The sequence below is a fragment of the Macaca thibetana genome, chromosome 4 (genome assembly GCF_024542745.1).
Source record: "Macaca thibetana thibetana isolate TM-01 chromosome 4, ASM2454274v1, whole genome shotgun sequence".
Lineage (NCBI taxonomy): Eukaryota > Metazoa > Chordata > Mammalia > Primates > Cercopithecidae > Macaca > Macaca thibetana.
The window spans coordinates 69561601-69576663 of record NC_065581.1 but is presented as its reverse complement, the minus strand read 5'-3'; the positions used below and the strand labels follow the sequence as shown (position 1 = coordinate 69576663).

Here is a 15063-nt window from a genome sequence, read left to right as displayed (position 1 = left end):
GTGAGAGGCAAGGAGCTTAGTGACTCTATACATAATACCTTTGACCATATGTGGAGAACCAAGGAATATAATGAAGTTGGATGGTTGCTCCTAAGTTCACTGGGCAAAGTGATAAAAGAAAATGATAAACTAAGCAGATACTGAGCCTCAAATCTTCTCACATTGCCCTGAGTGACAGTCTTTTCTCCTATACAAAAAGAGATGAAATTGTGGAAAATCAGACACAAGCTCTTATCATGTGAGTGGCTAACCTGCAACAAAAGGTGTGTATACACACAGCCTTGCCAGGTGTCTACTTTTAAAGTGAGAGCATTGATTGGAAAAGAATGGGACCCTGCAACATGGAATGGGGACATGTGGGAGGACCCTGACAAAGCTGAGGACACTGAGGTTGTAAACTCTGATGAGTCTTTTTTGCCAGAAGAAACAGCTTCCTCATCCCAGTAGTGGCAACATCCCCTCCTGACCCATGCTGACATCAGCCTTCCCATCTTTGTCTGGGGAAAGAAACCCTGTGTTGCCTGAGGCAAGAGTGATGGTCTGCCTCCCCTGAGGCAGCTGCCAGGCAAGACAATGTTGATTTTCCTCAGGACCCATCCCCCAACACCTCTGTTTGCTTCTAGACCTATAATTAGGCTAAAGTCCTGACAGGTCCCTAGAGGCATGGTTCAGAGTGTGAGCCATGAGGAGGTATGCCACACTTGAAAAGAACTGCTCGAGTTTTCTAATTTATATAAGCAGAAATCTGGAAAACAGGCATAGGAATGTATATTAAGGGTGTGGAATAATGGTGGGAGGAACACAGAGTTGGATCATGCAGAATTTATTGACTTGGGCCCACTAAACAGGGATTCTGCATTTAATGTTGCAGCTCGGGGAGTTAAACAAGGTTCTGATAGTTAATTTGCTTGATTAGCTGAAATATGGATTAAAAGATGGCCCACCGTGAGTGAGCTGGAAACGCCTAATCTCCCTTGGTTTAATGTAGAGGAAGGTTTCCAAAAACTTAGGGCGATCGGAATGCTAGGGTGGATAAGTCACTTTAGACCTATACATCCCAGCTGGGAGGGTCTAGAAAATATACCCTTGACCAATACTTTCAGAAACAGATTTGTGAGGGCGGCACTTGTATCTTTGAAGAGCCCTGTGACTGCTCTTCTCTGTATGCCAAATCTGACACTGGGAACTGTGGTCATTCAACTACAAAATCTGAATGCAATTGGAATAACTAGATACTCAGATGGCAGGAGCCAAGGGCAGCACTCCAACTGTCAAAGACAAGGTAGGCATAGCTACCACAATGGACAGCAGAGGCAAAGCAGCAATCAGAATAGCCTGACTCATGTAGATCTCTGGCATTGGCTAATTAATCACAGTGTTCCTAGAAATGAAATTGATAGGATGCCTAATGCATTATTACTTAATTTGTATAAGCAGAAAACTTCCAGGTTGAGTGGACAAAAGACTAATTTGAATTATAAAACAGAGAATCATGGCCCCTCAATCAACTTCCAGACCGGAGACAGTTTATAGACCCAGAACCCATTGAATGAAGGGGAAGTTGGGTCCTCTTGAGAAAGGACCCCACTACATTATCGACAAATTCATGCTGTTACTCTTTCTCCCACCCTTCCCCAAGGAGACCTCCAGCCTTTTACCAGGGTAACTGTGCACTGGAGGAAGGAAAAAATGATCAGACATTTCAGGAACTACTGGGCACTGGCTCTGAGCTAACACTGATTCCAGGGAACACAACACATCATTGTGGTCCTCCAGTTTAAGCAGGGGCTCATGGAGGTCAGGTAATTACTGGAGTTTTAGCTCAAGTCCAACTTACAGTGGGTCCAGTGGGTCCCCGGACACATCCTGTGGCCATCTCCCCAGTACCAGAATGCATAATTGGCATAGACATACTTAGCAGCTGGCAGAACCCCCATATTGGCTCCGTGACTGGTAGGGTGAGGGCTACTATGGTGGGAAAGGACAAATGAAAGCCACTAGAGCTGCCTCTACCTAGAAAAATAGTAAATCAAAACCAATATCACATCCCTGGAGTGACTGAAGAGATTAGTGCCATCATCAAGGACTTGAAAGACGCAGGGGTGGTGATTCCCACCACATTCCCGTTCAACTCTCCTGTTTGGCCTGTGCAGAAGACAGATGGATCTTGGAGAATGACAGCGAATTATCATAAGCTTAACCAAGTGGTGGCGACTCCAATTGCAGCTGTTATACCAAATGCGGTTTGATCGTTTGAACAAATGAACACATCTCTTGATACTTGGTATGCAGCCAATGATATGGCAAATCCTTTTTTTCTCCATTCTTGTCCATAAGGCCCACCAAAAGCAATTTGCCTTCAGCTGGCAAGGTCAGCAATATACCTTTACTGTTCTACCTCAGGGGTATATCAACTCTCTGGCTTTGTGTCATAATCCTGTTCTGAGACAGCTTGATTGCTTTTCCCTTTCACAAGGTATCACATTGGTCCATTACATCGATGACATTATGCTGACTGGATCCTGTGAGCATGAAGTAGCAAACACACTGGACTTACTGATGAAACATTTGTGTGCCAGAGGATAGGAAATAAATTCGACTAAAATTCAGGGATCTTCCACCTCAGTAAAATTTCTAGGGGTCCAGTGGTGTGGGGATTGTCGAGATACTCCCTCTAAGGAAGGTAAAGGATAAGTTGCTGCATTTGGCCCCTTCTACAACCAAGAAAGCAGCATAACACCAAATGGGCCTATTTGGATTTTGGAGGTAACACATTCCTCATTTGTGTGTGTTACTCTGGCCCATCTATCAAGTAACCCAAAAGGCTGCTAGTTTTGAGTGGGGTCCAGAGTAGGAGAAGACTCTACAACAGGTCCAGACTGCTGTGCAAGCTGCTCTGCCACTTGATCCATATAACCCAGCAGATCCAGTGGTGCCTGAGGTGTCAGTGGCAGACAGAGATGCTGTTTGGAGCCTTTGGCAGGCACCCATAGGTGAATCCTAGGATTTTGGAGAAAGGACCTTCCGTCTTCTGCAGATAACTACTCTCCTTTTGAGAGAGAGCTCTTGACCTGTTACTGGGCTTTAGTGGAAACTGAATGTTTAACCATGGGTCAAGTTACCATGCAACCTGAACTGCCTATCATGAAATGGGTACTTTCTGACCCATCTAGCCATAAACTGGGGTGTGCACAGCAGCATTCCATCATCAAATGGAAGTGGTATATACATGATCGGGCTCAAGCAGGTCCTGAAGGCACCAGTAAGTTACATGAGGAAGTGGCTCAAATGCCCATGCCCATCATCTCCACTCCTGCCAGCCTGCCTTCTTTCCCACAGCGTGCACTGATGGTCTCATTGGGAGTTTCCTACAATCAGTTGACAGAGGAAGAGGAGACTAGGGCCTGGTTCACAGATGGTTCTGCACCATATGCAGGCACCACCTGAAAGCGGGCAGCTGCAGCACTACAGCCCCTTCCTTTTTAAATTTTTATTTATATATGTATTTTTTGAAACAGAGTTTACTCTTGTTGCCAAGGCTGGAGTGCAATGGCATGATTTGGGCTCACAGCAACCTCTGCCTCACGGGTTCAAATGATTCTCCTGCCTCAGCCTCCCGAGTAGCTGGGATTATAGGCATGCACCACCATGCCCGGCTAATCTTGTATTTTTAGTAGAGATGGGGTTTCTCCATGTTGGTCAGGCTGGTCTTGAATTCTTGACCTCAGGTGATCCGCCTGCCTTGGCCTTGCAAAGTGCTAGGATTACAGGCATGAGCCAGCACCCCCAGTCCCTCTACACCCCCTTTCTAGGACATCCCTGAAGGACAGCAGTGAAGGGAAATCTTCCCAGTGGGCAGAACTTTGACCAATGTACCTGGTTGTGCACTCTGCATGGAAGGAGTAATGGCCAGATGTGTGATCACATACTGAATCACAGGCTGTGGCCAATGGTTTGGCTGGATGGTCAGGGACTTGGAAGAAGCATGACTGGAAAAATGGTGAAAAAGAAATCTGGGGAAGAGGTATGTGGATGGACCTCTGTGAGTGGTCAAAAACTGAAGATATTTGTATCCCATATGAGTTTTCACCGATGAGTGACCTCCACAGAGTAGGATTTTAATAATCAAGTGGATAGGATGACTTGTTCTGTGGACAACACACAACCTCTTTTCCCAGCCACCCCTGGCATCACCCAATGGGCCCATGAACAAAGTGGCCACGGTGGCAAGAACAGAGGTTACGCAAGGGTTCAGCAACATGGACTTCCACTCACAAGGCTGACCTGGCTATGGCCTCTGCTGAGTGCCCAATTTGCCAACAGCAGAGATCAACACTGAGCCCTTAATATGGCACCATTCTTTGGGGTGATCAGCCAGCTACTTGGTGGCAGGTTGATTACACTTGACCTCTTCCATCATGGAAAGGGCAGTGGTTTGTCCTCACTGGAACAGACACTTACTCCAAATATGGCCTTGCCTATCCTGCATGCAATGCTTCTGCCAAGACTATCATCCATGGACTTTTGGAATGCCTTATCCACCGTCATGGTATTCCACACAGCATTGCCTCTGATGAAGGCACTCACTTTACGGCTAAAGAAGTGCAGCAGTGGGCTCATGCTCACGAAATTCACTGGTCTTACCATGTTACCCATCATCCTGAAGCAGTTGGATTGACAGAACAGTGGAATGGCCTTTTGAAGTCACAATGACAACACCAACTAGGTGACAATACTTTGCAGGGCTGGGGAAAAGTTCTCCAGAGGGCTGTGTATGCTCTGAATCAGCGTCCAATATATGGTACTCTTTCTCTCATAGCCAGGATTCACAGGTTCAGGTATCAAGAGGTGGAAGTGGAAGTGGCACCACTCACCATCATCCCTAGAAACCCACTAGCAAAAGTTTTGCTTCCCATTCCCACAACATTAAGCTCTGCTGGTCTAAAGTTCTTAGTTCCAGAGAAAGGAGCCTGTCACCAGGAGACACAACGATTCCATTAAACTGTAAGTTAATATTGCCACCTGGCCACTTTGGGGTCCTCCTACCTTTAAGTCAACAGGCCAAGAAGGGAACTGTAGTGTTGGCTTGGGTGAATGACCTGGACTTTCAAGATGAAATCAGTCTACTACTCCACAATGGAGGTAAGGAAGAGTATGCATGGAATACAGGAGATCCCTTACAGGAGATCCCTTAGGGTATCTCTTAGTATTGCCATGCCCTGTGATTGAGGTAAATGGAAAACTACAACAGCACAATCCAGGCAGGACTATAAATGGCCCAAACCCTTCAGGAATGAAGGTTTGGGTGACTCTACCAGGTAAAAAAAACACAAACTGCTGAAGTGCTTGCTGAAGGCAAAGGAAATAAAGAATGGGTAGTAGAAGTAGGTAGTCATCAATTGCAGCTGTGGCCACGTGACCATGTGCAGAAACAAGAACTGTAATTATCATAAGCATTTCTTCCTTATTTTGTTAAGAACATATTTGTGCATGTATACACTTGTACTAAGAAAATATCTTCATCTTATTTCCTTTTTCCTTTATCATGCGACATAAGATTTATTGACTTCATATCAGCATTTAAGTGTTGTTAACTTCATGTAATAGCATTTGGGTTGGGGACTGGTACTTTCTGGTTGTACAAACGATAGTTGTATTATGTTAGGCATAATTATGACCTTATTATTGTCTTTATTTGAAGATGATGTATGATTTCAGGAGATGTGTATGAGTTCAAGTTGACAAGCGGTGGACTTGTGATGGTTAATACTGACTGTCAACTTGATTGGATTGAAGGATGCAAAGTACTGTTCCTGGGTGTGTCTGTGAGGGTGTTGCCAAAGGAGATTAACATTTGAGTCAGTGGACTGGTAAAGGCAAACCCACACTCAACCTGGGCAGGAACAATCTCATCAGTTCCCAGCACGGCCACAATAAAAGCAGGGAGAAGAACATGAAAAGGCTAGACTGGCTTAACCTTTCAGTCTTCCATCTGTGTGAGATGCTTCCTGCCCTCCAACATCAGACTCCAAGTTCTTCAGCTTTGGGGCTCAGACTGGCTTCCTTGCTCTTCAGCTTGCAGACAGCCTATGGTGGGACCTCACCTTGTGACCATGTAAGTCAATACTTCTTAATAAACTCCCCTTTATATATACATCTATCCTATAGTTCTGTCCCTCTAGAGAACCCTCATACACATATCAATCTCCATCAAGAGATTTCTGGGCCGGGCGCAATGGCTCCCACCTGTAATCCTAGCACTTTGGGAGGCCGAGGTGGGCGGATCATGAGGTCAGGAGATCGAGATCATCCTGGCCAACATGGTGAAACCCCGTCTCTACTAAAAATACAAAAATTAGCTGGGTGTGATGGCACGCACCTATAGTGCCAAATACTTGGGAGGCAGAGGCAGGAGAATCACTTGAACTCGGGAAATGGAGGTTGCAGGGAGGCAGAGGTTGCAGTGAGCCAAGATCACATCACTGCACTCCAGCCTGGTGACAGAGCTAGACTGTCTCAAAAATAAATAAATAAATAAAAAGTATCTGGATACAAATTAAGTATATCTACATTTTTATTATTTAACACCTACTTTATTACTTCAGGGAAAAAATATGTGTTCATAAAACAATATTAAGGCACAAAAGGCAGTCAAGAGAGTCTACTCGCCATCTGACTTTTTACAAGCCCATAAATAATATGCAACTTATAAAGAGAAGTCATTGGAAGGTGAGCTGACTGATCCCATATCTTAAATTGGGTTGCAGCAACAACAACAGAATGAGCTTTCCCTCCCTCCCTCCCTCCCTCTCTTCCTCTCTTTCTCTCTTGATGGAGTCTTGCTCTGTCGCCCAGGCTGGAGTGCAGTGGCACAATCTCGGCTCACCACAACTGCCACCTCATGGGTTCAAGCAATTATCCTGTGTCAGCCTCCCAAGTAGCCTACAGGCACATACCACCACACCTGCCTAATTTGTTGTATTTTAGTAGAGATGGGGTTTCACCGTGTTGCCCAGGCTGGTCTCGAATTCCTGCGCTCAGGCAATCCGCCTACCTTGGCCTCCCAAAGTGCTGGAATTACAGGCGAGAGTCACTGCGCCCAGCCAGAATGAGTTTTAATTGTTCCTATATATAGTATAAGATTGTATTGATACATATATATGGGGGGATACATATATACATGCAGTTTTGACATGGAATAAGGAAGCGAAGTAATTCTTAAATTATAATGTTTTGTATATAATTTATTATGCAATTTGGCAATTATAAAGAAAGTCCAAAACTGCAAACAGTCCCCCTAAATACAAAAACATTAAGAAACACTAAAAGACTCCAACACTTCTACAAGGATGATGACCAGCACCATTAAATTTAGGACTGTGGCCACTTTAAATCTGAGTGAACAGAAGCAAAATGAGGAGAATCTTCAAAATAAGCACATAATTTTAATATTGCATTGAAACATTTTCTATATAAGCACTATCTAATGGAACTTTTTGTGATAATCATTCTTGAGCACCAGGCGTTTTGGCTAGTTCTTCAGAAGAAGGGGAGTTTTAAGTTCATTTTATTTAATTTAAATAGCTACATGGGGCTACAGTATTATACAATGAAAATTCAGACTATTATACAATATTCCCACAAGTTTTAGAGTAAGAACTTTTTACCTCAAAGTTACTACCCAGAACACCATACATAACACCTTGCTTGATACAATACTTATGAAGTACAGTTGATGCTTGAACAACACAGGGGTTAGGGTTTGACCCCTAAGTAGTCAGAAATCTGAGTAAAACTTTTGACTCCGGAAAACCTTAACTACCAACAGCCTACTGTTGACCGTTTAATTGAGACTAAACAGTCAATTAACACAAATGTTGTATGTTACATGTATCATATACTCTATTCTTACAATAAAGTAAGTGATAGAAAAGTTTTTAAGGAAATCATAAGGAAGAGAAAATATATTTACTAGTCATTAAGTAAAAGTGGATCATCAAAAACGTCTTCATCCTAAAGGTCTTCATCCTCATCGTCTTCACATTGAGGAGGAGGAGGAGAAAGAGCCTTGCTGTCTCTGGATGTCAGAGGCAGAAGTGGAGGAGATGGGAGGGGAAGCAAAAGAGGCAGGCACACCTGGTGTAACTTTATGGCAATGCATGGTAATTTCTGCCTGACATTTTTGCTTTTTTGTTTCTCTAAAAATGTTTCTGTATGGTACCAACATTTTCTCCACCATTTGCTTTAGTGTCATTGTCTCTATCATAGAAGGATCCACGTGGTAAAAGAAGTCAAAAGGAGTCTTGAATAACCGGAACCTCTACCAGACTGTCTAATGTCAACCTGTTTTCCAGCACTGCTTCTTTTACATCTTTTTCCTCACTGTCTGTCATTGGTTAAGAAGCACTCATCTATCAAGTTATCTTCCGCTAATCCCTCCGGTGTGGTGTCTATTAACTCTGGAATCTATATTTAGAAACTTTTCACTCCATACCTTTTTTTTTCATCATATCCACAATCTCATGATTTCCTTGATTTGCCTATGAAGTCATGCACAACATCTGATACAGTTCTCTTTAGAAGGAATGAATTGTTTTGGGCCTGACGGCTTTCATTTTTTTTTCTATAACAACGATGGCATCTTCAATGGTGTAATCCTTCCAGATTTTCATGATATTCTATTTATTGGGGTTCTCTTCCATAGCGTTACAATCTTGTCCATACAGTATTATGTGAAATGAGCCTTTAAGGTCCAGAAGCCAAACTGGAATCTTTGTGTTTGGAGGCAAGTAGACCACTTCAACACCTTTCGTGTTGAACTCATGGGGTTTTGGGTAGCTAGAGACATTGTTCAATATAACAATAACTTTGAAAGACAGTCCCTTTACTAGCAAAGTACTTCCTGACTTCAAGGACAAAACATCCATGTATCTAGTCCAGGAAAAGAACTCTTGTCTAGGCCTTCTTGTACAACAAAAAGGCTGGCAGTTGGTGTTTATTTTTTCCCTTCAACACTCAGAGGGTTAACAATATTATATACAGAGGCAGCCCTTACTGCATTTGCACAAAACAGTATAGCTAGCCTATCCCTTCCTGCCTCAAATACTAGTGCTTCCTTCTCTTCCTTACTACTCAATGTTCTTTATGGCACTTTTTTTTTTTTCCTCCAGAATAAAGCACTTTGCATTAAAACCTTGTTCAGGCACATATACTTGCTCCTCCATAATTTTCTTAATGGCATCTAGAACTCATCTCTGCTGGTCCATAGAAGCTGCTTCTACTTTTGATATTTTTTGAAAGCCAAACCTCTTCCTTAAATGATCAAGCCATCCTTTTCTGGCATTACATTCTCTAGCTGTAGGTCCTTCACTATCCTTCTGCTTTGTCATATAATGACTTTGCTTTTTCTTAATATTAGGGTCTATAGATACACATTTCTTATAGCAATCCTGCACCCACAGAAAAGCTGCATTTTTAAGGCGAGATCAAAGTTTTTCACAAAAAGTGCAAGGGTTTTGCTCCTGCTGGCGTAGCTGCAGCAACAGTGTCACAAATTTCTTTTTCAACAGTGGTTCTTACACTGGATGAATTTATCTTGAAATGGTGGGCAACTGCAGCTGCAGACCTCAATCTGCGGTACACATCAAGCAATTCAACTTTTTCCTGTAATGTCATAACTTTGCTTCTTGGGAGCACTTCTAGTGTCACTAATGACACTCTGTATGGGTCTCATGGTATTACTCAAGGTTAATGGTATCATACTAAACATCACAGAAACTATGTGAGAACCACAAGATATCACGCAATTTCCTGGAGAAAGAAACTGCTCACAGGGGGATGATAAGCATCACAGGGCATTTTAAAGTGGTGCGCGCAACAGTAACGCTCACTGGAAGAGGCTAAGAAATTATTACAGTAATACAGTATGCACTACAGTTAACTTCGTGCAGCTATGATTTAACACCGCATGTTTACATGTTTACATTTCTTTCCACTGCAAATGGCACCACGTATAGTCTATAAGTGTGTAAGTTTTTATTAATTTTAACTTTTTATAATAGATTCATGTATATTTTATGGTAGTAAATGATAAAACACACTATTATCTATATATATTGCATGCATTCCTGATATACCTTTTTCTTATTTTCTTAAAGTATTTCCAGGCTACCTGGTGCGTCCACAAATTTTTTAAATTGCTGCAATTCTCAAAAAAAAAAAAAAAAAAATCCAGTATATTCATTGAAAAACCATCCACGTATAAGTGGGCTCATGCAGTTCAAATCCGTGTTGTTCAAGAATAAGCTGTAATCTGTTCACAAATTGTGAGAAAAGATTAATTTGAAGTTTGAAAAAAAAAACCTACCTTTGCAACTGGAGTATTACATAACTGATGTGATTTTTAAAAATATCTACTTCCTTTATAAGGCATAATTTTCATTTTCTGGCAAACAAATTGTTTTTCACAGAATAAATCCACTCTAAAATAATATCTTAAAAATATTAGACTGCATACCAAATTTACCAGAATGACAGGACACAAAATCACCAAGAACTTTTGTAGCCTCAACTTGGAGGTTGTTGTGTTTTAAAATCCCACAAATCAATCAATAAAATTAAATTAATAAACATAAGACTGGCGGTAAGGCTATCTCATCTGTGAGCATTCCCAGCCTCACTGCGGAACCCAGCACCTCGCCAAGCACATGCGCCTCTGCACTTGGCTGAGGTCCCCGCACGGCCGGCGCCGCCCCCTTACCTTTCTCGCTGACGCTCTCGCTCTCCAGCTCCACGTCCTCGCAGCTGGTGTACTCGGGCGTCGACACGCCCTCCTCCTCAGAGCTGCTCACCGACATCTGCCGCTTCTTTCCGCCCCTCTTGGACCGGTGCGGCTTGGGCGGGGACGGCCGCACCGACTCGGACTGGTCTGAGCTCAGAGAGTCGTTCCGCAGCATGGTCTCCACCTTCTCGCGCTTGGCTTTCCGCATGAGGACCGCCGAGCTGGGGTCCAGGCGGCTCTGCTTCCTGAGGGGCGCTTGGGCTTTGAGCTCCGTGGCTTCTGCGGGAACCGGCCCATGCCTGGGCGCCGGCGGGCTGTGGTTCGTTAGGGGCTTGGCGCCCGGCGCCCTGGTCTCCGCAGTCCTCTCAGCCGAATAGGCCCGCGGCGAGTCCGGCGGCGAGGCCCTGGCCGCCGCCGGCGCGCGTTTGCCGACCTTGCCCTCCGGCAGCGCCGCGCCCGCCTCGGTGCGCGGGAGCGCCACGTCGCTGTGGCGACGCTCGTGCCTCGCGCGGGACACCCGGGCGTGCATGCGCATCTGCTGCTCCTCAGGCGGCGGTTTCACCGGGTACCGAGCCAGGTTCGGGTCGCTGCGGTACCTGGTCTGATATTCCTCCTCCTTTCTTTGCTTTTCCTCATCCGCCACTTTGCCCTCATCCCGTTTTTCCGGCGTGTCTGGGTAATCCTGTGATCGCCCTTTCTCAAGCCTTCGGCTTTCCCGCCTTTCTTTACGTTCCCGTTCTTCGACGGCCCCCTCCCCGGGCTGTGCTGAGGTCTTTGGCACGCGTTTCCGCTCACTCTTAAGGGCTCCTTTGCCATTCTGCTCGGAAAGCCCTGGGGTCTTCTTTCTATGGTATACAAAAAAACGTCAAGGAGAGCAATTTATAAACTTATAGACATAAAAAACGTGTTTTCTTTTCATTCCAGTCTTAAATCATTTCAGTTACAATAATTAGTTATAGGGATTTGGATCTGAAGGTGGAACTGTAAAGGTGTTGGAATTTTACAATGTAAGGGATCTAATGGGAACACAAACTAATTATTACCAAATAGAGTTTTCATAAGAGTGTGATGATTGTACTACATTTAGCAGCTCACTGAAGCGTCGTTGCTCTTGTTAGAAGTTTACATTGAATCAATTTACTTTTCTTGAAATGTTGATAAAACTTACCTTGCAGGGTTCATGTGAGGATTAGAGACACCATCTGTGAAGATGTTTTATGAAAGGGTAGAGTGTCGTGCAAATGGAAGCAGTTCTCCAGTGTCTCTGATTCTTTGTTCTACTAATTATACTTTTTCTCATCTCTGCCTTTAATTTTCTGTTTCTGAGTCCTTGACAGTGTACAAAATATGGTCAAGAATTCTTCAGTAATTTAAAACAAATAAACAGTGTCTCTTTCAATCTTGCTTCTCCCTGAAGTTGGCCAGCTCTTTACACCGGCCACCTCTCTTCCTGCTCCTGTACCTCCCAATTCCTCATTGCTTTCCTATGAATTTATATCATTAGTAAAATTATTCCTACCTATCAGTCTTCAAATTTGAACTAAAAAGTCAGAACAAAAAGTCTCTATTCAGCCCTCGTTCTTGAAATCTTTAGAAACTTTACAGCTCCAAATTCTCTATCTTATTTAAAGATATCATCTTCCAACCAGTTCCAAACTGCATCTTCAGTATTTTTGTCTCTTCTTCTCCCACAACAATTTGTCACCAAATGCTATTAATTCTACCTTCCCCGAGATAATCTCTGGTGTCCTATCTATCCTTTCTCCAAATAGCTTAGTTACACTCATTCTCTCGTACTGCCCTCTTATATGCTGTGTAGCTCCCCTGCAACTCCTGAGTACCTTATAAAGCTTAATTCAGAAGTCACTTCCTCTTTCCTAGGGCTCTCAAAATACTATATGTATTGCCTAGCTTTGATCAAATTAGCATCCTGGTTAATCGCCTAGGTGTCTTTCTTCCCTAGGATAGTGTGTGGTCTCTTCCCTAGGATTTGTCAGAAAAGCGACCATGTATGTTCTAATCATCTTTATACCCTCTGGTTCCTGGCACAGTGTTTATCTGTAGTAAATACACAATGACTGCTGGCTTGAATAATAGCTACATTCACTGAAAGTCTACCATGTGCCAGCTTGGGAAGAACACATGTTCTCTTTTAATACCTGCCACAACCCTGCAAGTGAGTTTTTACTGACTATTGTGGCAGAGCCAGGACTAGAATCCAGACCTCTTTAACTTCGAAGTCCTTGATCTTTTACTGTATGGGCTTTGCTTGAAAAGGGGTTCAAAAGCTTTCCTTGGAGCCTCCTTTCTCCAAGTAATGGTTACACATATAAAAATAACAAGCCCAGTCTAGGTCCTAACAAAAGTCCTGGTCCCCAAACCATGAGCCTCGTGAGCCTGTCTTCCTTGTCAACACTTTTTCCCAGTGCATAGCTTCATGTTTGCCCATGAATACATTTTTGAATGAATGAATCAATCAAAGTAAATAATCTGATCATATTAGTCTCTGTTTAAATATTCAGTGGTTTCCCTTTCGCCTACAATAAAAGCTATAAAATGTAACCTGTCCCTTCACTGCCTCACCAGCCTTTTCTCCCCAACATTCCCTCTGCTACTTGCACTGTAGCCAGCAGCTATCCTTTAGGAGGCCCTCACCTTGGGCTTGTTCCCTCAGGCCATGTGCCTGTGCAGATACCTGGAGCACCCATCCTACCCTTCTCCTGGTTAATTCCAAAGTCACTCTTTAGAGCTCAGCATAAAAGAAATGTCCTTAAAGAAGGCTTCTCTGATGTGTCCACATACTTTCTGATAGGTCAGATTCCCCCATCACATGCTCTCAGAGCACTTTTAATTAAAGGGCTAGGTTTATAAGTGAAACATGATCTAAGAGCTGTTCTGAGTTCACCATTGGAAGTTGGTAGCTCAGCTGGGTGACTTAGTTCGTGTTTACGTCTGTGCTTGATATGAAAGAAAAGCTTTCAACAAAGGTCTCCTAAGGAGTACATTCTAGAGATAGACAACACCCCTCAGGCCTGTTGTTTTTCCATGTGGGATCTGAGAATTAGTACTTCCACATATTCCTTCCATTAATAGAAGTTAAATTCTTGAAAACGCGTTTGCTCTCCTAGCAAAATCTTGCCTTTTGCTTACAGGGTGAAAGAACTATTACCTCTCTCTAGGAGGTTCACTTCTAGACCTGGATGAAGCCTGCTTCTGTTCAGGCCCCAAGGCTTGCTGTGAGGGCTCAGCCCCTTTGCTCCTGTCTGGTGGTGCGCTGGGAGGAGCAGTGTCCTGGGAGGAGGCAGCTGCTGTGCTCAGGGGTGTCTGAGACCGCGATCGCTCTTGGAGTCGTGCTTTCTTTTCTCTTGGTACCTCAGAACCAGCACCTGTAGCTGTATCACTCAGGGTTCCATCCTGACTTGTCTGTTGAGGGCCACTTCCAAAGAACCATGCCCCAGATTTGGTTAAGATTTCTTGTTGCTTTCGACATAAATTGCATACCCACATAACCTATTTGAAGAAGAAAGAACAATATAAATTTTTATGCCCTCTTGGAAATAATTTTTCAGTATCTTAAAATGTAAGGAAAAAAGAACAGTATTCATTTTCATATTTATCCTTGCAAATTTCTTGAGAAAATGGTCCTCCCACAAGTCACAGTCAAATATATGAATGCCTAGACAGGGACTTGTCTGAGGCTAGAGAACCTCTGGGCAGCCAGAATAGAGTTTTTTCCTCAGCATTTCTAATTTGATGATTCTGTATTTCCTTTTACCATATATCTGTCATATTTTTTATAATTGACTCTGGAGTATTAGCAAAAATGTTCCAAGCAAGGTAGTTAACTGGTTAGAAAAATGTTACCAGGAAATAAAAGAAAAAAGAAAAATGTTACCCAGAACTACAGAATCAATATGTATATACAGTACTTGCAAGTATTTTTAAAAAGCCTGTCTTTTCAAAAATCACCCACAATTAAAGGCAATATTAAAAATATTCATATAGAAGAAACAAACATAAAAAAGTAGGCCCACAAAAAAGGTCAATCTGTATATTTTCTCTAGTTTCTTAGCAATAAACTAACCTTAAGCTTATTTATGCTATAAAATATAATTTTCCATGCACATATTTACTAAAGGAATAAATGTGGCTCTGAGTTTATTCATATGTGACCACTCCAATGTAATGTTTCCCAAGGAGAGCTATTTGGGAACCATCATTTAGCAACATATCCACTGATAAATTATAAGATGTAGCACCACTTAAAATAAACCTATATATCC

The 15063-nt window shown here is 43.0% G+C and overlaps 1 protein-coding gene across 1 annotated transcript in view; it reads right to left on the bottom strand.

Annotated features, from left to right (window-relative positions):
* RIMS1 (regulating synaptic membrane exocytosis 1) overlaps positions 1-15063 on the bottom strand; it is a 914410-nt gene that overhangs the window by 210976 nt on the left and 688371 nt on the right. Inside the window, exons 6-7 of the mRNA XM_050786418.1 lie at positions 13950-14290; positions 10760-11625 (exon numbers count right to left, since the gene is read on the bottom strand). Of these exons, the coding sequence (XP_050642375.1) occupies positions 10760-11625; positions 13950-14290 (1207 nt within the window). The remainder of the gene's footprint in view (positions 1-10759; positions 11626-13949; positions 14291-15063) is intronic.